Source organism: Hippocampus comes, unplaced genomic scaffold (assembly GCF_001891065.2).
Source record: "Hippocampus comes isolate QL1 unplaced genomic scaffold, H_comes_QL1_v1.1 scaffold48, whole genome shotgun sequence".
Lineage (NCBI taxonomy): Eukaryota > Metazoa > Chordata > Actinopteri > Syngnathiformes > Syngnathidae > Hippocampus > Hippocampus comes.
In genome coordinates this window covers 3,068,539-3,092,965 of record NW_017808403.1, presented here as the reverse complement: position 1 = coordinate 3,092,965, position 24,427 = coordinate 3,068,539, and the positions used below count along the sequence as shown (strand labels likewise).

The window sequence follows — 24,427 nt, the reverse complement described above, 5'->3', positions numbered from 1 at the left end:
GCAATTGATCTTTAAACACAAAATGTTACAGCTACACATGTACACAGACAATATAACAAAACACCGGGCATATATCACTAGTATCACACTAAAATTTAGTTAAGTTTTAATTAAGTTAAAAAAAAAATGGGGCAAAAAAAAGCACCTTATCCACTGAACAAGAAAAGTCCCGTACGATTGATTGAGCCATGATCCTGGATGACTGACAATTGCTATTGTGCTATTTTTCCAATTTAAAAAAAAACACACACTGGCAAATTTGAGAAAAAAAAAAAAACAACAAAAAAACAAAAGGCAAGAGCTGCAACTCTTGACCTTTTCTGTTTTGATAAGAACTTCAATTCTTCAGTGAGAGGCAGCAATGAGACGGCATTGGATAAAGTATTGTAGGAAGTGTGATCTATCTGCTTGTGCACTGGACTTCTAAGTGGATGAATATGCCCTTTCGGTCACAATTTGATACCCATAGCAACCTCCCTCTGGTTTTGTGCACCTCACCCCCACCACCCATTAGGATAAAATCAGTTTCTAATTAAGTTAAACATAAATTACAGGTTGTTTGATCCACATATATGAACAATATATTTTTACTGTACAAAGCACCATATGAGGACATTTGTCACTTTGCATACACTTGTTTACATTAAAGAATAACATAACAGTTAATTTTTCTGTGTGTGTGTGCGTGTGTGTGTGTGTGTGTGTGTGTGTGTGTGTGTGTGTGTGTGTGTGTGTGTGTATGCAAATGTGAAGAACAGTCCACGGTCAGAGAGATTGCTAAACAGGCAGCATCTTTTAGAAAACATTCAAGAATTTTATGCTGAATGGAAGAAAACAATCTTACAAATGGAAAATTATTAACAGAAGAGTGTAACAGGAGGCCATCTCATTCAGCTCATGTCCAACCAAGTGTTTCAACGTGCAACACATATGCCGAAACAATGAACGTGGATGCTCATTATTTCGAAAATAAGGTACAATGGTCAATTTGCTTCTACTGTATGTAGTTGTTAAAAACAACAATACAAGGTCCGCATTATAACCCCTGAGAATGTGGCCAAAGACTTATTCTGTTTTATTTATTTATTTTTTTTTGTTGGTGGCATCGATTGTGTATGTGGGCTTTGTTCGAAAATCAATCAATCAATATACGTACAGGTATATGGGCGCCAAAGTCAGGCAAATGCGGATACCAGTTAACACCAGATGGTATGAAAAGACTTTTGAGTTGAAGAACAAAAGTGTGCATTTGAAAACATGCATAAAGCCCTGTTCATGATGAGTGGCAGTTGATTGAAGGTTTAAAAAAAAACAAACAAAATATGTTGCTGAAGTGCCTCCAAAATGATAGCAATATATTTTAAAGGGTCTGCTTGGTTTGACAAAGATTCAACAATGGCTATTTTGGTGTGTATGTGTGTTTATGATTTGCGAGCCTCTAAGATATACCTCCTATTAAAGATTAGAAAGTGATAAATAAACCCAAATACTGAGTGAAAATCAGCTTATTTCTGTTCTTAATTCCTTTTATAATTTAAACAGTAACACGCTGTATTTTTCTGAAACAATGGATGGAAATGGGGAGATACGATATATCTATATCTACACATAGATATAGATATATATCAGCAATAAAATAGATCTACTAGAAATGTACTCATTTTCTTCCATTACCCCCGTTACTATATAAAAATAACCCATTGCAAGCACTTGGTTCACGTACACACGGTCAAACAAACTGGTTGTCGATGAGTGACAATGGGAATGCAGTTTGTGCAGCGACTCACTGTGTTGCTTGCCGCCGTCTTTGGAGAGTGATGGAAATCTATCCGCCAAATTCAGACTCATCGTTGCATCCGCACAGGCGGTATCCCTGTTGGCCGGGCATGAACGCTTGCTCCCATGTGATCAATCCAAGGCACACTCCATGTCGAGAATTAATGTTTGCAAGTGGTGATGATATACATCAATGAAATTACCCTGTACTCAAGCAAACGAAGCACGCGTGTATCTGCGGTTGTTGGTTCAGGAGTGCTCCTTGCTACATGGAATAGTCGTTGTTTTAAAACGCTTGAATGAACATAGAAAAAGAGGAAGAGCCAACCAATATCCTGCATGTTCCACAAGTTAGTAAATAGTCTGAGTTATTAGCAGCTGCAGAGATTTTTTTTCTCCCCCCATAATAAGAAAGGCCATTGAGCGTTCGATGTTTGTGTGTAAAAAAAAAAAAAAAAAAAAAAAAGGGGGGCGGGATCATCGCCAAACCATGCGACTTGAGCTGTTTGTTGCACTGCGGCTCATCGCAGAGTCACTCCACGGCAAAGCCACATGTCTCCTCGATGGCAGTGAGCAACTTGTCATATAGTTTGTCATAGCTTTCGTACGGAGGAATGTCGATCCGATTGAAACTGTAAAAATAGAAGAAGATGATTAGTGTTAAGAAACATTAAGAAGTTCAAGGAAATGGAGACGAGTACTGAGTCAAACAACAGACATTTCAAGTCGCGTGAGCATTTATTCCATAGCACCAAGTAAGTTGTTTGTCTTTTTCATGACTTTTGCTGTAGAAGGCACTGATGTGGCAGCACCTCAAAAAATATTTCTCAAACATTTTTCTCACCACGTGTGGGCTTTGGGCAGGTTGTTGGTGTTGGCATCAATCTGGTGTATGGTGAAGAGCCGTGGGCCAGCAGCACCTACATTCAAGGAAAATAAAACAACACTTCAGTCAAAATCGACCAGCGGACACTCGCTTCTACAGTCCACATTTGCACCATTACTAGCGATATACAGACATGTTTTGAGCTGTAGTTGTAGTGATGCTGGGCCCAATGTGAAGAGTCGGCTTCTGCGGCAAGCCTTGGTCAATTAATGCCAGATTTTTCATTGTTTACTAATTCATCAATGGATCCGTTTTGATGTGGGACACGTGAGCCATGTGTGAAGCTGGCATACATGAGACAAAAAGCGGCATGAATATTGGACAGGAGGCCATGATGTATGAGGTGGGATTGAATAGTTGGGAATGACTTTTCAGAGTCATTCAAGGACAGGAGACCAACAAAAATTAATTAGTGGGATGCAACGCTCAGGCCAGAAGACCAGAGGCTGCCATTAAGCTGGTCCCATGATGGCAGCAATACGTCCATTTATCACAATCAGTGCAAGGTCACCGATAAAAACTGCAGCAAGTTAATGTTTTCAGGGAAAGTTTTGGTTTTTCATTCTCTTTCGCATTTTTAGCCCCGAAAAAAAAAGGTAAACATTGTTGGCTGGCTGCCCATGAGATAACAAGAGCTCCAAGTGTCCTCCTGATGACTGAGCGCTTTGTCTGACTGCGGCACTATCTGCCAGCAGGGCCCCTCTGTTGCCGATTCAAAGGTGACGCTGTCTTTCAACAAGCACTCCCATCTTCTCCTCATTAGAGTTGCTTTACCTTGGAGGGCCTTGAAGCCCTGCAGTGGAACCCTGGAAGAACCCGTGACGAATTGCAGCAGGCGGGCTCTTCGCTCTTCGTCGAAAGACTCCACGGCTTTCCAGAACCACTTGACAATGTTACTGTCGGGAGTGCAATGTTTAAGCCGTGTGTTGGACTTCCAGTCATTGATGTCGATTTTACCCAGGCCACATACGATCAGCTGCGGAACGAAGAGAGGAACATGTTCATTTCGGAAGTATAAGGTCACAGGCTAATACTTCATGGAAAATGCCTCACGCGGGCTAACAAATAGCATTGACAGTCATGGTGGTGTAAATATTTAAGCAACTAATATTTGAACACCAAACGTGGAACAACATGTGCAGACAGACAATATCACGATACTCAGGTGGATATTCTTTATCCTCCGTGAAAAATGACTAATATCGGAGCTTATATTGAGAGTCATGCTGACTCTCCTTTCTTGTTTGTGTCTGTATGACTGTACCACTCCTCCTGAATCAAACTGACATGACAAAGGGAAAGTACCTCAAGCTCTTTCTCATCGAAAGCCTTCAGCAGGTGTTGGGGGATGACTTCGTTGAAGCCCTTCTGCAGAGCGAGGAACTGAGCCTCGATGCCCCGCAGAAAGCGCCAGTTGACGTACAGGCGGACATACTCTTTCTTTGTGTCCTGCGTTACGGAGAGACTTTTCCCATTCGGCTTGAGCTCATGCTGGATGATCTCTCCGTAGGCATTGTGTTCTACACAGAAGGTGTGGTCCAGCACGCCTGTGATGTCGTTGTCCCTGAGGGGTCATGACAGGTTAAATGACCATTTCAAGTCAGTCCAGGATTTGTAAAAAAATTAAAATAAATGGGGAAAACATAATCACAGAGAAGAAAGAATCCATTTTCTAATATTATATCAAAACTCTGGAAGAAACGGCTTCCTTTTGCCTGGATTGAGATGAGTGATTTCGTGGCAGGTTTTCCGCTGATGCCATTTTAGAGACGCTATCTGATAACGTGCTTTTGAACGACATCGTCTTGCTATTGATGGCTTTTAGTTGCGGTCTAAATACAAAGAGGAGTACAGATGAGCACTTGGTTTGAATGAGATACGTATCCCTCTAAGAGTAATGCAAAAAAACTCAAAACATAGAACATAAAAATCCATCCTCTGAGTCCTTCAGTTTTGCTCAACAATAAAAGCTAGGGGGTGCTGTCCTGCAGCAACCAGGCCCGATCAAGGCTTTTGGTTCATAATAGCAAACTTGTTTGTTCGTTATTTGTGGGTGAGTTGAACTGAACATTTCTTCTTCTTTTTTTTTTTTTGAACATCTCAATGAAACATACAAAAGCCTAAGAGAAATGTTTTTTTTCAACATAAACCGTGTCTTGTACATACAGGATCCAGACGAGACTGTTGTGCAGGTCCGGGTCGACGGACTCCATGTCGTCCAGGGTGATGGGTTTACCGAGCAGTTGTTTGTAGAAGGGTAGGGTAAAGCCTCCATCAATGTAGTGGCCATGGAACACTGCCATCCCCATGATACGGCCCACAAAGTGGAAGTACGACAAGTGCTCCTAGACCAAGAGGAAACGTGCGACTTGAATAAATGATTTACACGTGGAACGTGCTCCTGTGTTGCAGTGGTGCTGAAGGGTATTCAACCACCATCTTCTTTATGGCAACAGAAGCCATCACTTGTGAGTGCCGTTTTGCATATGACTCACAGGGTTGACTGCAGAGTCCGGGTTAATCTGCAGCGTGTAGATGTCATCACGGGAGTACTGGAACAGGCCATAGTACGGGTTCAACATCTCATGTGAAAGCAGATAGAGCCACTCCCTGGACAGATAGCAAACAAAGAAAAAAAAAGTTGACCAAAATACTGCACAGGGAACTCCTGCATATTTGCCGTTCAGAATTCTCAAATTATCCTCTTTGCAGAGGAGTATTATTATTTTTTAACCTATCTCTCCCTCCTTGCTACCGATTTGCGGTTTTTGTGCTCAATTTGAAACGCCAGTAGTATTGCTTTGCCATCATGGGGCCAAGAAATGATGCTCAAGTGAGTTCAGGTGCTTCATTTAGACAAAAATAATGCTTTTGCCAGCATCTTGCGGCATACGGTGGCAATTCTAAACGGTTTTGAGGGGGTGTCAATCACTTGTGAATGTCTCGCTATTCACAACAAGGCTCAGTCTGGATTGCAGCTTTTATAACTTTCCTACCTGGCCACTCCTCCATAATCAAGTCCTTCTTCTCCCCGAAACTTCACCATTAGCCTTTTCCATAAGTCTTTCGGCCTCATCTTCATCACTTGTCGATAGGATTCCTGTAGAGCAGTCATACAACCTTATTAAGAACAGTTTAGAAAACGCTACGTCACAAAATTTGACCAAGCGAGTGTGGCGGCAACATGAATCAGCCCATCATCACATATCAACAATTATGCAAACAAATCTGTGGCTTTATCGCTTCAACTTTTCATGTTTCATAAAACAATGATATGTAAACATGTAGACTGCACTTCTGCGGCACCAAACTTATATGTAAACGTATGTGTATGTAAAAAGTCTACCGACCGACTGAAATGAAGCATCCCCCCCCCCAAATTTTGAAAAGTGCATTCTACGATGTTGATTTGAATTCCTTGAATGGTTCAGCCCCGTACACAATGTACAATTATTAACATTAAATTGTAGACCCCCCTTTAACAACAATTGTCATGAAAATGATGCACCACACTAAAACAAAAGAGACATTTTATACAGCGATTGAGACGGCTGGAAAGTCCTGCACTGTGGCAGTGTGCCGCGTCCCTCGTTTAGACGAATTGGTTCGTTGCTGTCATGCTCCGGCTCAATAAAGTGTTCATCCCATGTGCAGACGGCTCGCGTATTAAGGGCAGGGCTCATTAAAAGTGGATTAGGGGCAGTTATAATAAACACAGTCATAAGGCTATCATAACACAGGCTCTTTCACCGCCACGTTCCACTCTTCCCTTCAGATGAGGCAGACAACATAGAGCTGCTGTGAGGGGGGGGTGGGGGTCAAGGGAACGTCTTATCTAGACCAAAAAGTACACATTGAGAAGGCTCTGACAGCCCACGGGCTAACACTTGCCCATTCAGTCATGAGTTAATGCTTCAGAGGACCCCGAGAAGCTATGCGGCTATGTCTCGCACCACCTTCAGACGTGCGTTGCCCTACCTACCGCCTGTCTCTCTCACGGTGAGATCAGCCAACAAAAATGTCTTCGTTCCGATTAACAGACATGGCTGTTCCAGCACATTCCGCCGCATATTTTATGAGGGTCGTGTAGTCTATTGCAGGTGTTGTTGCGCTGATAAAGGCCCTGCAACTGGCAGAAGCAGAAACACTCCTCTGGTGAGCCAACGCATTTGAGAGAGCGCTCTGCTTCAAATTGGAAACAGAAAAGCTTCCACGAATGTACGTGTGTATGTAGTCCCACAAACAATGCCCCCTGGCAGTTTGACTGTGACACACACACACACACACACACACACACACACACACACACACACACACACACACACACACACACACACACAAACAGACAAAAGATAAAATGTTCACATTCACACAGCGTGAGTGAATCTAAAAATAACTCGGAACAGTTAACTAAGAACAGAACTTGTGTTGTCTGTGTCATAGCATTACAGTATATGTAATGTGTATATGACTTGTGCATCAGCGTACACCAGATCCTGAAAATTAGGCAGTTGGTTCTATGAAGCTCATGTAATAATCAAAAGGGTGCCTCGGTAAGACACAGATGATGCGATAACAGCAGTGATGTCATTCCCTCCTCACCTCAAATATTTCCTCGCGGGACACCTCGATGCGACAATGCCCGGCCTGCGGCTGCTGCTGAGAAAGTTCCTGTCGGAGGATCTTCAGCTTCTGGACTAGGTCTCGCTTGTACTTGGGTACGGTGAGACACTCTGCCTCCTCTGGGAGCTGACCCGTGGACACCAGAGCCTGCTGGACCTGATCCTTCAACGGGTTCTGACGACTGATGGGCAAAAGAAATGGAATTTTAAGGAAGATTGAACGGACCAGAAAATAAGTGACAGAGACAGAATCAATCAGGTGATCAATATTCAAACTCAACAACACCTTGATGAAGACAGTCAAACTAAACAACTCGGAATAGCTAAAAAAATAAATAAAATAATAATAATAATCATAACCTTTCAGACTTGTGTATCTTCTTGGTCAGCCAAGTAAGTTTTTAGATATAATAATTAAAGTAGGAGACAGTGCGGATCGGCACGGATAAATCGCAAAACATATTTCATCATAAATATCATAGTTATTCAGACTCTTCATACACCTGAAGTATTTCAAATCCATTTAGGGTTTAACTTGGCCAGATGCACGTAATTGCGTGCAAAACCAAGAGGTGGGGCGACAACCCCTAAATACATACACCATTATTTTTCTGTTTTGTTACAGGAAAAAATAAATTAAACGGAAAATTATTTAGAACAATTATTTGGACAGAAGTTCAAGTGAGCTAATCTGAAGAACAGCCAAACTTTTAAGAGAGGACTTATTTTGTGCTAAGGCGGAGGCAAAACAGACAGCAGACTCAGGGTGGCTGCAGTTGACGGAGGTTAAATGAGACCGCAATTGCTCTCGAGTATCCTTCTAATGGCCTGCGTTGTCCATAATCACATTGACAACTTAGTTTGTAGTGTCTGCCAAGTGGAATTGAGTTAGGCTTTTCAATCACTTCCTGTTAGCCCAGAAAGCCACAGGGCCCCAAAGGACTCTCAAGAACTCCACTTGAATCCTTTTATTTCCTGTAGACTAGACTCTCGGTGAGGGATGGGAAGTAGGAAGCGCACTCGCCTGACAGTATCCAAATCGAGCAGACAACTCCGAGGGTGGGAGGGAAGGATGAGAAAAGGCACAAAGCGTCTCCTGAACTTTCACCTATAAAGTACCTCTGCCCTCGACACTCCTCGTCGCAAACCAAGCACGCAGGTCGCTTTTCTTGGGACATTCGCTGGCTGCGAGACGTCACCAAAATGAACGAAAATTTCCAGTATGTCGATACCGCAAATTTAAGGTGACGTGACAGCTCCTCATGTCGCTACTATCAAAACCGGTATGGAATCAAGATTTCAGTTCCTGAAAAGTGACTCTGACCGGTAGGGTTTGTAACGTCATTGGGGAAATTTATACTGCAGCAAAAATGTGGTTGCTGGATGGATGCTGAGACATAGACTCAATGAAATAAAAAAAACAGCCTTAAAAGTGACACATTTGACATAATAAGACAATATGTCAAACATTTTTGTGGTATGACGAAAGAGGGTGGGGGTAGGGGTGGGGTGAAATCCCTGAATTGATAAAAGGCAGATGTCTTGATGGAACTCCGTGACGCTTGATATCTTTTCCAGGTCGCACATATTTCCTAACATCATCCCGATGCTGCTGGAGTTTGTAGCAGCCGTAATAAAAGACTTACCGATTTGAGCGGCCAAATATCATCTTAAATCAATGATTTGGCCATTCACCATTATGCTACTCATCTCAAGTGAAATTCAATTTGTTCAATTTCACCAGAAAAAAAAAAAACTTCTCTGCAGAATCTTGCTTATGAAAAAGCATCATACATAAAAAAAAGTGGCGTGCCAAGATAGGTTTTTAAGACTTTAGATGGGACCACAGACACACACAAAAAAAAAAAAAAAAAAAAAACAAAGTAGAAAATGCCAGCATGTTCTTTGATCCACGCGAAGGGGAAAAGAAGCAACCGGATCTCTCTGCAATGCATTCCGTCCCTTCACAGAGGAGGAATGAGGTCAGGCAGAGGAGGCCCGTCAAGGCACCCGTCCGCCACTCCATCTTCGTGAAGCCAAAGGACTACGGGTAAATCTAGGGCCGTTAAAAGCACAGTAGGTGTTTGAACAGCTGCGCATTCTGAACATGTGTCCGGGCCATGCTTGGACCATGGACCAAAGGCTTGGACCGTGCACAAATACATAAACCGATGCCTAAAGCTCCGCGGAGTGACTCAAACACAGAATTCATTAACAGAGTTGGGAATTACATTCATGTGCTATTTCCTGGATGTAAGATGTAGTTCTTGTCTCTGATTCTCCCGTCAGATGTCTCGCCAACATCAGCTACGTGGCGAATAGTGCGCCGAAATGCCTTGAGGATCCGAAGGCTTTAAGCATGTGTGATGTTTGCGTGGAAAAAGAGGAGAGAATGTGTGGTCGTGTGCAACGGGGGGCTTCCTGGAATGAAAAACAAAATCTTACCTCACATTCTGACTTTCAATGCCTCCTCGTGAGCCATTTGGGCTTGGACTGGAAATGCAAAACAAAGACAACTGAGTCCAGGAAATAAAACAGAACCACATTTTTTTTCAAATTTAACTTGACTTGATTTCACAAGGATATACTGTAAGCGTACAAAAGGTCAAAACTTACTTAAGGACACGATGCAGGTTGGCAGAGAGGCGCGGGTCAGTGAACTGTGTGGTCCGGTTGTTGTGGTCCACAAAGTATACTCTCCCCGTGGCAGTGTTACGTATCTCCCATCCAGGAGGTAGCGGACCCAATTCTTCACAGTTTACATTACTCAGATCTCTGACATGTGACAGAAAAAAAGCAACACGTTGCAAGAGTTAAAAAAAAAAAGATAATGAAGACACTTTAGTATCATTCTGATGAAGGGAGACGCCATGTTGATTGCTATGCTAATCTAAGATTGACACGGCTAGCACTTGAACACCAGAATTAAGTGCTTGGGGGACCGAGTCCACTTGTCACAGATGTCTGGCTGGAACTGTGTTCAAGTGGAGCGCATCCAACTTTAAACAGCAAAATAGCAAGCAAATAAAGAAGCGTCTGGACTGTGGAGAGAAAATCTAGTCGTTGAACAGATTCGGAACTGGAAATGAAATCAGCCAGCCAGGTGGCCTATAATGTTAACAGTACATGAATGCAGTGCATAGCTCCTCAACGGCTTCGTCATGTGATGTGTTGTCGTGATAAAGTCACAAATCCTGGAGGTCACATACCTCGGTACTCTGGGGTCATGCCATGTGCTGACACCTGTCTGAGTGTGAAGGAAGTACACTTGGCCTTGTTGCGTGGTCCTCTGTTCTGTAATATGATTAAAAAAAGGGGGGGGGGTGTCAATTCAACACAAGACGCAATATAATAATTAGCATCCAGAAGGAGCCAAATTGAAGATTCTTTGGAGGTCTACAGGGTAAGAAATATCAGAGAGGATGGGGTGTATTTTTTTGGTTTTGATTTATTTGAGGAAGTGAGCTCATTCATCACCTGCCACAAAGCGGTTCATAAGGTGGTGCCTCCAGACAGCTTCCTGCTAACTCATTGGATTATCATCCTGTTTTACACATAACCTGGCAACCATAAGTTTCAACTGACAACTCCTGGTGTGTGCTTACATGAGAAGAACGGGACTTTCGGACAGATTTTAAAAGCATTGTGCAAAAAAAAATTTAAAAAATGAAAGGATGAAGGGCAGAGGGAGGAAGGAGAAGGAGACAAGCCTCGAGAGGCGTGGAGCCTCCTAAATCTCAGACACTGAGCACAAGGCTAAGATATGCTTCTTCAAGTCTGGCTCCAAAACCGGGGTAAAGAAAATTCCCGTGAGGATAAACAAAACTCCCAAAGATGTGTGGAGGACTGCAGCTGGCGTGCGTGTTTACTTTTGACATGAATGTGTCCGATTGTTTGCGTATGTGCAGAAACAGAGAAAGAGGCGGGGAGGGGAGCAAATGGCCGCAGCCAGACTTGAACGGCGAGATCAATTCAATTAGATTGTCTAAAATGGAGCCAGTATTACAGGCTCCTTGTGTGGGGCTTCAGCATCACAGAGGGCTTGTGGATTGAACGAGGGCCCAGACTTGCGGCTTTACTCAGCAGGAAGGAGCGAAGCAATTAGCTAAATACAATTAAGTGATGACAGGCGTCGTTGTGGGGCGGAGAAGTGCAAAAGAAATACCATTTCTATCCCTTCATTTCAAACCGAAGCAGTGAGTAAAAGCAGATGTTTGACACAAAGATAACAGTCGGCAATTCAGGACTACAAAAATCTGAGATGATTATCATTATAAACTGGACGCTGAAATTCAAAGGATTTGGACAATTTGGGTCTCTGAATGATGAATTTGATAATCGATTGGCTGTCAATTCATTGATTCTTTGCCGCACATCGAGTTGCGACGACACTAACCGTAGCCCTCTGGGAGGTCTGGAGGTGTGTGCAGGTGCGTTCTGCTCATGTAGTTGCGGTGCCTCTGGGAGCGAACGCGCCTCTCCTGGGCACGCTGGTCATCGTCGTTTGGCGGCAATGCTGCTGTCGGCGTGGCTCCATTTGTGTTAATGGGAGTGTTCTCATCCACGATGCAGCTAAGTGGCCGCCCAGGGCTTGAGTACTCTGATGCAGGTCTGACATAGACAACAGTGTAAACGGGGGAGGGGAAAAAAAAAACCTCAAGAAATCGTTTTTGATGAGGGTCCTCCTGTTTGAATATTTTGGGCTTAGACATGAAGTCTTGTTGAGTTTCTGCCGGCGACACGGCGGACTCACCTGGTCGGCCTCTCCCACTGTGTGGTGCGCGTGATGTGGTTCAAGTACTGGATTCGTCCAGATGCAGTTCTCCTCTCCTCCCAGCTGGAATCAGAAACGTACACGTGCACAGCAGTGAGCGGATCGAGTTGATGTGGCCACGGGCGCCGTATGAATTTCCATATTTCATATAGCAGAGTGTATTGTTTCGGACTTGTAACACTGTCTACAAAGCTCCCCCTCAGACGACTAGAGAAACCCCCCCCCCCCAAAACAGACTCACCCGTCTGGAAGATCGTTGTCAAACAGTCGACTGCAGTCTACCACTGGGCCTCCTGTGCCTATCCGGTCTCTGGACTGCAAGCTCACTGAGGCAACACATGGCAGACAGATGCACAAACTGGAATTACTAGACAACCGATGATAGAGCAAGCCCAGTTACGTTTTTATTCATTCATTTTTTTTACTGGCCTGTTCAAGTGATGACAGTTTGTGTGAGATCTGATCCTTGTTTGTGTGTCCTTGTGAACTTACCCACGATCTGGCCTCTGACCGTGTCACTGTCATTCGGACTCAGTTTGTTCAAGTCTAGTCTCTGGTCTGTGGAAGGGAACACAGATGCAAAGAAAAAAAAATCAATTGGAGAGACAAACAGGAAATGAGAACAGAGTCAGAAAGATCAGATGGGAGAAGACACGCTTCATCAGTTTCATACAGCTAAATGTAAACAATACTCAATGAAGAAGTGGGACACATTTTTCTCATTGGGGAAATCATACTCTTCTGTATCATCTCCCTCTACCTCAGTTACAGGCTCATCAGCTTATCTATCTCTCCCCATCTGTCTAAAAAAAAAAAAAAAAAAAAAAAGATGCTCTGTTGTCCACAGGCTGTAAAATCTGACCGGGCATCGGTAGAGAGCGGGCTTCAGTTCAAAAGCAAAGGTCAAACAACACGTTGGCAAATGTCAGTACAAAGCCTGCACTATTCCTAGTATGGACATGAACTATTTCCCAGTCTGGAAACTCTTTGTATTAAGTTCTTAAAGACTGGAATTAGAGACACACACACACACACACACACACACACACACACACACACACACACACACACACACACACACACACACACACACACACACACACCAGGCAGGGAGGAAAGAAATACACAAACATCGCCTGCAGACATGAAAATGGCCACTATCTCTTCTATGTTGTCTGGGTGTCATGCAGATCAGCTCAGGATGTCTGTCTAGACTAAACAAGGGACCAAAACAGGCAATGGTCAAACCATTACAAGGCTGGCGGCAGGTCAGCAACCACAGAAAGACAAACACAAAACACACATAAATGCCTTCAGGAATGCGCTCGCTCACCCTGGCGCATTTCATTGAACTACATGGGCAGCAGCCTCATAAACGAGGACGGGTAATACAGAACCCATTGCGATGATACACAAAAGGAAAAGAACGAGGCAAGACGTTGTACAATTAAACGCAAATGTTGAATGGAAGCCAAGGCTCCGTATAGGGCGAGCAGATGGGACAAAACCTCCATTCATTTCGATGCACGTACAACCCAGCTCGTCTCAAGTTGTACTGTGATGCATGTCTGCATGAAATGACCGGCTGTCTGGATCAGCAGACAGATATAGAGGGAGGCGAGTCCCCAAAGGCACGCTCTTGTTGTCTCTTTCAGTCTTGCCAGTCGGGAGAGGGAACAGATGGAGCGTGGGGGGGGGGGGGGGGCACTGAGGGGTGAAGGTGAGGCCAGAAGAAGGAAACGCAGAGGTAAACCACACACAGCTGTGGCACAAGGTTCAGGTTTGCTCCCTCGCGCGAGGAAAACAAGCCCTTCAAATAAAGTTTTGATACTACCGTCAAACACCACTACGTCGCGGTTCTGTGCTCATGTCCCTGATGTATTGCGGCTTTTTGGGGACACGGTGGCTCAGGTGGCTGAGCGGCTGTCCAACCACGAGAACGATCCCCCTCCGTTCTATCAATGTATGCTTGAGCATCCTCCACCCAGAGTTGCCTTTGGTCTGAGTATCATCCGGATGATTTGTTCTTCTTCCACGACAGCATGAGTGGATGACGAGTACATTCAGCGTGTGTTCTAAACAAATGCAAGCCTTTCAGACCTATAATGGACTTCGATTACAGAGCCATTGCTTAAATCTTAATTTATCCAGTTCGCCTCTTCGAAGCAGCCATTTTTAGTGTAATGACAGGGTGATGTGGTTTGAAGCTTGACCCCACTTACACCCTCGTCTGGCTTGCGTCTGACCTAATGAGTTCGACATGACACGACTCTACGTGGCATTTAACCTCTGGTTGTTGTTTTAGTTTAGTTGTAATGGCAACTGCGTCCTTAACCGCTACAGACTTGTTTTAACACCGCACTCCTGCAGCCCTGATTAGTTAATAATGGAGTAGATTCAGTGGTTAGGGTGCGCGCAGGAATTTTCTGTGCAGTATATTTCGTGTTTTACACATTCAGCGCATGCGGCTCGTGTCTTTGTTTATGTTCCTTGGGAATTTTGACAAAGGACATTTTTTGCAAACTTTTCCACTAAAGTGATTTACCCCCGACAACATTGCCATTATGCTGGTCTACTTTACAATTGTATAATGATAACAGGGGGTACGGTGACCATGTGTTACTGCATTGGCATCACAGTGCAGCGGTGCAGAGTTCGATTCCGGCTCCGGCTTTCCTGTGTGGAGTTTGCATGTTCTCCCCTTGCCTGCGTGGGTTTTCTCCGGGTACTCCCGTATTCCCAAATCATGCATGGCAGGCTGATGAGACACTCCAAATTATCCCTAGGAGTCATTGGCTGTTTGTCTATGTGCGCCTTGCGATTGGCTGGCAATCAGTTCACGGTGTACCCCATTTACTGCCCGAAAAAAGCTGGGAGATGGTCCAGCACGATCGCGACCCTTGTGAGGATAAGCGGCTCGGATAATGGATGGCGATTGATAACTTATATGATCACAATGTATTTTTAAAATGTCATGGGGCACACCAAGGTGGAGTATCACTTACAGCCTGTGTCTTTAAGGCGGTTGATAGCATTGGACAAAAGGCGGATGCATCCCAGGAAACCAGCCCCTTGTTTCTTATGAATCTTCTTGTGGTTCCACACGCTGATCGTGATAGAATCCGATTTCCCGATGTATCTGAGGTGAAAATACAAACACGTGAAATATATTCATGATACCCTCACACAGACACAACACGAGTCTGTTTTGTCTGAGTTTTGAAGCGAGCACATCAAGCAGCACATCAGAAACTTTCCACACAGTGTCCACGTCGGAGCTTCCCCTCCTGCCACTTTAAATGTCGTCTCTTTGCTAATATATCAGGTGAAGCTATGAATGTGATTACAACATGACCACATGTTTGGACACATGTACTCTGGCGGACTCGCGCCTTCTAAATAAAACTCTGGAGAACTGACAGAAAGGGATCCCGCTGTAATTATCATAGCAGTTACCAAAAGGGATATGAAACAATGGTCTGTGAGTAAGACGTCTGGACATTTTGAGTCAATGCCAAATGCCTGTCTGGGGTGCGATGTGAGAGTGCGGCTAGGTCAGACAGACATAGCGGGAGGGAAGCGCTGTCGAGTCCGGGACATCTGCAACACCCGCCATGTCATTTCATTACATAACGTCTTTTAATAGACACGAGTCGCATTAATTAAACTTTGAGTACGACTCATGACCGATAGCATCCACAGTCACGCATCCGAAGACACAATCTTATGTTAGGATAAAAAGAGACCAACAACTAAGGCAGAAACCATACGTCCTCGACTCTGTACTGCATATGACGGTCTCAGTTGACGAGCGGCGCACGATGAACTCGTCTAGTTTGCACAGCGGCCTAATAATATGTTGCCACGTAGCAAAAAAACAAACAAACAAACAAACAAAAAAAAAGGCATGCTTGGAGGTTTTCATTCGATTGTTTTACATTTATGGCTTACAACTGTTTTAAATACAAATATTTACTGCATTAAGGTAGGTTGGTGACAGATTACAACTTGTTCTGACTTCCCGACTTGATTTACGTCGCCGCCGTGGGGACAGAAACCCGCCGCAAATTTAGCAGCCCACGTACACGATTAATCAGGTTTTCTGACATTTATACAACAAGACTAATAAATATCCCAGACTGAACTGTGCCAGTAGGTTTAAAACAGACTGAATTAGGACGGCAGGTGGAGTATAATTTAGGGCCAGATATCTTGTTGCGTTGATCGGTCAAACCCCCACCCCCCCCAAAAAAAACTCTCCTCCATTAAATTGGGATTAAAGCTGAGAGTTAGGAGGGTGTAGATTCAGCCTAACTTTGGAGAAAACATTCACAGCAAATCCTCAAGGATTTACGCTAAGCCCGAGTCTGTCTCCATCAAACTCTTAAAATGTAAATACGTGCACGCAACTTTTCCCTGCCCCGAAAGTCAAATGTGACATGAACAGATAAAAAAATTGGCAACGTGAAAAGAGAGACTGCGGTATCCCGAGCAACCAAACAAAGTTACACTAGCGCTTCCTCTGCAGTTGGCCATGCTAGTCGGTCGGATAAACATTGGAAACTTTCACTCTCGCATTCACTCAGGCGCTCTGTCTGCATTTTTTTTTTCCAGGTGACTTTCACAGGACAAGTCATCTTTGGAAAAGGAGATCAGGGTAACTGTACTGGACATGCAAGTGTTGCAGTCATTGGGAGCAAGTACGAGTCGAGTCTATTTCGGTGTATGAAGTCCTGTTCCAAGGCACATTTTTAGAAACGTTTGTTCGCATTGATGGGTGATGTCATAAGTGTGTCGAGAAAAGTGTGAGCTTTTACAGAAGGTTCTGTTCCAATCTTAACGTTCTGAGATGCGCTTACGAAGGGTTAAAGAAGGAAACAAACACCGAAACTTCAATCACAGCTTCATTGGGGCGGGGAACATTGAAACACAGTCGGTAAACTCACAGGTCATAGTGCTGATTCCACTTGGGGTCAAGTGTGTTCCTCACAGTATCGGTCGAGTGGCATTGCCCCGAACCGTCCACAACCACCTTCGCAAAAGGATCGGGCAGGCCTACGAGAAGAGAAAAATACCACTGCGCTAAATTAGCCGACGACTTCATGAGGAAAACATGCATCGAAGCAGCGCCAATACAAAAATCTCGCTTGACAAAGAGAGCCAAGGTCAGCTTGTCAGAGTTGTCAAGGCAAAGGCAACAAGATTTGTCAAGGCAAATTTCACAAAGCGTTTGGCTTCGATTGCCGTTGTGCATGACCGTGTGGCTGGTGAGCGCACAAATCGAGATGCAGACAACTGGATAAGACGCGGCGTGTGCAATGGAAAACGCCGCTGCTAATAATCATCAACCTTTCTGTTTCTGTGGGTATTAAGTTAGGTACGGGGGGGGGGGGCATTGCATAAAGTACAGGGATATCTGTATTTCTGTTTGACAAATGAAACGTTTGAGTTACGCTTTCTTGGCGAGGGATAAAAATGTATGCATTTGCGATTCAAGCTCGCCCCGTACGACACACACGTCACAGTGCAAAGCGATGACAAATTGGTCAGTCTGATCTACGGGCTCAGTGCTGCTCTCTACCGACTCCCACCAACGCAATGTTTGCTCAGCTCCGGAGCGTTGGAATGGCAGGAATGGGCACCACAGAAACCACCTGAGTGAGCACTAGACCTTTACATGCGCATTTACCATGACAGCCTGACCCAAACACACCAAAACAAAAACACAACGCATGCACAATTTCCCAGGGAAAAGGAGATTTTTTTTTCTCCCCCCCCCACTACCCTGGCCACTTAGTGCAAAGTGGTTACAAGACACTAGACGCATCGTCACTCTATTTTAGTTTGAATGATTTCATGAACCGTATTGAGACAGAATCAAAAATAGAACGATCCTTTCACACTTTCTTTTGTGTTGAAGATGATGGAGCCAAAGATACCGTCTATTTCCAAGGAATCGTTTTTAGTAAAGCCTTCACATCTGTGCAAATGATGTGCCGATGCCTAGTACAGGGGGAATTTTTATCAGAATAGTATGACCCACGTTTGCTAATCTCAAAATACCTTTACAGCACATTTCTAAAGAGAAAAACAAAACCAAAAAAGAGGCGTTTGGCTCATACTTACGGAAGAAGTCCTTCTTGACGAGGTTTTTGGCACAGAGGACTGAAAAAGAAAAGGGAGGGTGTCATATTAATTACTAAAATCAAACGTATCAAACCACACAGCCAATAGTAGAGTTTGAAGGTCATTTTGCAGCACCGTCAACACTGTTCAAAGTATTGCAATTTAATCGGTACAATCCCAGCGAGTAACTCATCATATACTGGAAAGCGTTGAGGGTTGTTCTAAAAATGTCAGCGTTGATCATGGGCAAACTCAAGTTTTGCCGAGAAAGGGAGCCTATCCCGGCTGACTTTGGCAAAGAGGCGGGAGGACGTCCTGCAACGGTCACCAGCCAAATGCAGTCAAACACAATAAAACCAGTCAAAAATACGCTCAATCACATTCCCAGACTTCAGGAAAACAGAAAACACACCAGGCCAGATTGGCATCATGGATAGGAAGCTGCTTTGAACGCAAATCTACAACCACTCAGAAAATGAAGGCAGCACATGCACACAAACGTGCATGTGTGTGCGCGCGTGAACGTGTACGGACGAGGAAGCTCCGTCACCACCTGGGCATCGGGATTAACAGCCACGGGCAGTGAGCCAAGCGTAGTTTCTATTAGTGATGAATGGGTCGGGTCGAAAAACTAATGTGGTAGAGAGTAAAGATCTGATAACCTTTGCGGGCAGTGATTGGGATTCATTTCCCTGCACTAAATATTAGTCACGATGGCAACAAGCAGAAAGCTATTCCAAAGAAGCCTAACACACTTTATATGATGTCACAGCCCGTACACAGTACCTTGAATTGTCTTTTTACATTCAGTGGACCTAAGGCTGTGAAAAAAAAATAAAATAAATAAAAAAATAAAAAAAACCATACTAAGTCCCAACATTTAGGGCTGTTATTCGTACGTTTTACTTGATGAAACCAATAACCCAAATATTTGTTGTATCGAATAGGTCATCTTATTTTTACCTGCCGAGATCACAAAACCATCCTCCAATCTATTTGGAAAGTGCCTCAGCAAGACACGAACGGGGCTTGTTTGCATTCACACTTGTCCAAACACACCACACGAACAGAACTCCAGTTTGTTTGAAGCAAAGCAAATGGGAAGTGTGAACCGAGCGTAAATGACTGCACTTCCCCAAGTCCTGGCCCTCCACTCTGAGAAGCGGCGCCCCAACGAATCACTAGCCACATCAATAAATAAACGAGCGCACATCCACAACAGATGCCTCCGCTAGCTAGCAGAAAACTCTCTTTACCGTGACACCTTATACCACCCCCCATGTGGTTGAAGATATCTTTTAAATCGGAAACACAAAAACATTCAGAAGTGAACCTTCTATTTGGGGGGGGGCAGGGGGGGGGGGAAGCTATGTACGCACAATAATACAAACATAAGACATTAAAACTAGCCCGAGCATCATCATTCCACAAGTCTATTTCCACACCATTGAAGCACGCGGGTAGCCTGATGTAAGCTCTGGATCCGTGATTTGATTCCAGGTGCGCCATTTTTTTTTTTGTGGGGGTGGGGGTGGGGGGTAAGACTCATGTGCAGGTGGGAGTATTCACACAAATAGACAAGGGCACACCTATAGTGCTAGACTGCAGTCTCGGCCACGCAGTCTGCAGCCGCTGCATATTTATCTACCGCTCCATCCCATTCCGCACATACTCAGACACACAGACAACTATAGATCACTCTGCATTATTTGAGGTCAAGTCGAAACATTTTTTTCCCCTCACCCAGAACCAGAGGGAAGTGCGCGCGCCGTCTTTTTGATGGATCAAAGAAGAAAAATAAATAAATAAAGTAGCAACGCTGCGTATTGTGCATACATCGAGACACTAAAGGTCAAATTCAATAACCGTCGCCACAATGAAAGACAGGCGGAGAAAATATGAACAAAAAAGACGAGTTAAATTAGACGCATTACCTCTTGGCGCTGGGGGGTTGAGCAGAACATGCTCGACAGATGAGGAAGAATTTCTTTCCGCAAACATCCCTGGGAATGTGTTACGTTCCATAGAAACCCACTCATTTCGGCAACATCTGGTATACATTGATTCCAGTCGGCCTGAACACACAGCCGCGCACGTGCTCAAGCACACGGACCCGGAGGCTTGTTCACTCCAAGTCCATCTATCCAACTAATTATTACCAGGCACAGAGACCATTGTGCACATATGTCAACATGCACCACTTGGATTCTGTGACGGGGGAGCAAAAGGGGTCTAGGTTAGGTAACAGGTGGCCGATCTCGGTTCAGCTATCCGATGATTGTATCTTGACACCAAGCCGTACATTTTTGAATTTGGATCATAATGGCAAACATCTCACCTGGCTTGCGTCGGCCGGATGGCAATACGGTTGCTGAGTCACTGACGTGAATTGTCACGCGTCATACCAGCGCAACACAGATTCACACCAATCATCTCGACGGAGAGGAATTTCAGCAATCAAAGTGCATCGTGGCAGTCCTCTGCGAGCCGCGGCGCAGGAAGAGGAACGCTAAAATGATGCCTCTATAGGATCGTGAGGAACGCATAGCGTATAGGGATGAATTACAACCGAGAACAGAAGCTGGCGAGGAAACTGGCCCACGCAGGAAGACAGTGGCAAGCAGGGAGGCCAATTGCAAGTCTAAAACTTCAGAGCCGCTTGAAAAGAAAAAAAAAAAAAGTGCAAGGACAGCAATTAGAAATTCCATCCATTAGAAAATAGCCCTCAGACATTTGAGAAACCACCTCCGCCACCAGACTCATGAACTTTCAGAGCAACTTTGAAGTTGGTGAGACCACTGGAGACCAGTTGGGAGCAGGTTAGCAAGAAATTCCTGATTTTTTTTAAATCCATATTCCTTCAAATTATTTTACTTTGCTCCACCAGCAGGGCATTGGGGGGGGGGTGGACAGGATTTGACTTGATGCGGCAGATGAGCAGAAACTTTTTTTTTTTTTTTTTTACAATGTAAGAATGGCAAGAAACTACTGTAAAAAAATTGCTGAGTGAAATCTAAGAAAAATGAAAACACAGACACTCAGCCAGCATCCATGCTTCTGCTGTATGATTTACTGGCTCCGCATTTTTTGCCTGTAGAGAGGAGTGGGGTGGTGTTCTACTCTCCCAGACAGTAGCTAAGTTTGCAAGAATTTGCCAAATTTCAGGCTATATAAAGACACGTGCGGAAACCTTTTTTCCAATAACAATATTAATCATCATCAGAACATTGTTTAGCAGGGTATCAAGAGTGTGATTCAAATGCAAAGTGGCATGAATGCAAATCATAATTTTTTTTTTTGAAAAAACCTTGCATGGGAAAGCCTTGAGTGCACTCCCTCATATGTCCCTCGGTAATGGAGCGTGCCATGAGTGATACGTTAAGAGCCAATCCATTAGAAAAATGTGTCTCGTTCAGTTACAGCATCAACATGTGACCAGTCTGGGCACGCAGCACAAGAAAAACACGGCAGAGACCGAAAATCAGAGGAGACAGCGGGAACATTTGATAAATATGCCTGAGAATGGTGCTGAAAATGTGTTGTGATCCGACAATCGCGGTCACAAAATACAAATGGAATGAAAGTCCCTCTTTTTTTTTTTTTTTTTAAGTTGGCTGGCTCATGATGGCCCAATAAAAAAGTGAAACCGTATGAGGCATTTGGCCAACGTATGACCCGCTTCGGGTTTAACTGTATGTGCGCCTTTTCATCATGTATGTTGTTGGTTGGCAAAATTCAGAAAGAAATGTTCTAAAGCGCTGACTCTTTTTATTGGACCGTACCCTTCTCTCACACAAAAACACACAGACACCCACTCCGGAAGAGCATCAAATAACCCTTTCGCATCTTGGCCCATCTGAAATCCTCTGTCGTCATAGCGACGGCGAGTACTGAAGCAAAACTGAGAGAAGGGTGTCTCTGTGCTGCCTCTGTTTCTCATTCCGGTCGCACTGCAGCTCCGACTAATGACTGGGCTTTAGGGATGCGAAGAGACAGCGAAACGCAGACGGGACGAGATGAACACCGCGGAGAAATTCACAAGAGGGCAAAAAAATAAATAAATAAAAATGAACATGGGACTCCTCTGCCTCTTGGAGCAAATTAAACCTGAAGAAACTGATAGTGTGATTGATAAGTCAGCGCAAAGTTTTTCACTGTGGCCGGTTATTGTGTAATGCATCAACACAAGACGTCAATAAATCACACCGGCACGAGAAGTGTGCACAGCAGTACATCGGATGACCATATCATACATCACACCGATATCATTTTTTTTTTTTTTTAGATGAGTTGTGGGCTTTGTAAAAACGCAGCGTCATCTGACAATCACTGACAACGGATTTGACGATGCCATGATCAACCCTCGGTTCAACACAAATGGATTCCTCTGGGTGGTAATAGTCGTGTTATGCCGGCAGACGTTGGCCTTTGGCCTGACGTTTGAGTTCCACCTGTGGGGAGAGGATGTACTGAGACCCCCCCCCTCCCCCCAACCAGACGAGGGCACAAAGAGCTCCACTGTGCGGGCAAATCAATGTGCTCCGCCAGACGCAAGCCAAACACCTGTGAAGGGAGAGGTCATGTGACGTCGGGGGGGAAGGAGGAGCGGGCGTCGCCATGGTAACAATCAGATGGGAGGATGAAAAGTCAGCCGGACGTCTTTCTTTTTGCCATACAAGCGGACAGAAGAACCACATTTACGCGCAAAAACATTGAAGCATGGGAAAAAGACAGCAGCGCAGCGGGGAGGAAAAAAAGGGGGCTCAAATGCCTCCAGTCTCTTGCTCTGTGGTTAACCATTACACTGGAGACCGCGAGGGGGAGGAAATAGGGCGTGTGGGAACCGAGACACCCGCCTGGTAATGTTTCACCATTCCCATCCCTGCCTGAAGTCAAATGTTTAATCGGAGGAAAAAAAGAAAGCAGTCGGTCTTTTAGAAATATCAGACAGTTGCCTTCTGTTTGCAAGGAACCATTCACGTGCGAAACGACGCAAATCTCTTCAGGACCACAAGATCAGATTGAGCGCCTTCGGAAGCGCCCTTTCTGAAAACCTGGTTCCTCGAGTCCAGGGTGATGTCCCGCCTCCCCAGACACTCGGAGACATCTTTGGATCAAACTACTCTTCCACTTGCTACACACACGCTCACTACCTCTGCCATTTTTTTTCCTTCCCCTTCCGTCTGATGACCACCTTTTGACTCCAGTCCTTGGACCGTGCACCTTCATGGCTAGGATTTCTCACCTGGAAACAACACTCAACTCAACTCCACTCAGCTGTACAGGAACAAGCATGCCGGCTACATGGGTGAACCTGTTCTTGATTTGCTGTTTGCTGAGCTCCAAAGCAGCCTTTCATCAATCTCCCACGGCAAGGACGTTGACCGTACGGAACTGTGACCCAAAATATACCGTCCCATCCCTCGCTAGGAACGCCAAAAATAAAACACGTACTGTATGCTTAAGTTAATATCATATCCCACAGCGTCCCTTGCGCTCTAGTGGTTTGTCTCAGTCTCCTCTCCGCCTTCATGCTCCCCCATTGTTTTTGTTCGTTTGACTGATAGAGTATGTTTTGAAATTTAAAGCAGACTTCCCCCAAAACAAGGTAAATGGAGCTGAGCCGAGCTGTCTGCGCAGTCGAAAAATGTAAATGCCAGAAAACGTATTCGAGCCCCCCCCCCCCCAAAAAAAAGTAATGGACTCTGTCTGAGAATTTGTTTATATTTTGAACGTTTTAGGGCAGACTTCACTGATGTGGAACAAGAGGGCCTTGCTCGGGTTCTCTGTCCCTAGTTCATTCCAGTGTTATGAGGTTGAAGTCGGGGGCTTTCGAGTTTTTCCATCCAAATTCATTTGACGCGAAATTCCAGCAAAGGTTGAAAGCACAGACTTATCGGTGGTCCCCATCGCTCGATGAAAAATGAAAATGGAGAGGAACTAAAGTTTCGAATCAACGCGACTCATTAACACTCAAAAAGGTTCGTCTGTGTACCGTGGATTTGGACATAAAAGTGCACAACATCAAGACCGACCAGTGCGAAGGCCTCAAAAGGCTGCCGTCGTCCAGCCCAAGCGCCACTGAGGTGAGCAAACCGTCCGATCACTTTGCGCGCTCTCGGCTGCTCGTGACAAGAGTCGGGTTGCTTTTTCGAGACCTGCTGACATCACTTCTGTTATTCGGTCTGCATTTAAAAAGGGCTGAGCAGAAGGACACTGGGTAGAATTTCAGGAACTTTGCCC

At 44.6% G+C, this 24,427-nt stretch overlaps 1 protein-coding gene across 1 annotated transcript in view; it reads right to left on the bottom strand.

Annotated features, from left to right (window-relative positions):
- Window positions 1-722: 722 nt before the first annotated feature.
- smurf2 (SMAD specific E3 ubiquitin protein ligase 2) overlaps window positions 723-24,427 on the bottom strand; it is a 33,803-nt gene continuing 10,098 nt past the window's right edge. Inside the window, exons 2-19 of the mRNA XM_019858507.1 lie at window positions 18,185-18,223; window positions 17,005-17,113; window positions 15,064-15,197; window positions 12,551-12,616; window positions 12,300-12,384; window positions 12,038-12,121; window positions 11,681-11,895; window positions 10,494-10,578; window positions 9,901-10,059; window positions 9,730-9,777; window positions 7,265-7,466; window positions 5,659-5,762; window positions 5,158-5,272; window positions 4,829-5,007; window positions 3,968-4,226; window positions 3,437-3,638; window positions 2,621-2,696; window positions 723-2,408 (exon numbers count right to left, since the gene is read on the bottom strand). Coding sequence (XP_019714066.1) covers window positions 2,309-2,408; window positions 2,621-2,696; window positions 3,437-3,638; window positions 3,968-4,226; window positions 4,829-5,007; window positions 5,158-5,272; window positions 5,659-5,762; window positions 7,265-7,466; window positions 9,730-9,777; window positions 9,901-10,059; window positions 10,494-10,578; window positions 11,681-11,895; window positions 12,038-12,121; window positions 12,300-12,384; window positions 12,551-12,616; window positions 15,064-15,197; window positions 17,005-17,113; window positions 18,185-18,223 — 2,261 coding nt within the window. The 3' untranslated portion in view covers window positions 723-2,308. The remainder of the gene's footprint in view (window positions 2,409-2,620; window positions 2,697-3,436; window positions 3,639-3,967; window positions 4,227-4,828; window positions 5,008-5,157; window positions 5,273-5,658; window positions 5,763-7,264; window positions 7,467-9,729; window positions 9,778-9,900; window positions 10,060-10,493; window positions 10,579-11,680; window positions 11,896-12,037; window positions 12,122-12,299; window positions 12,385-12,550; window positions 12,617-15,063; window positions 15,198-17,004; window positions 17,114-18,184; window positions 18,224-24,427) is intronic.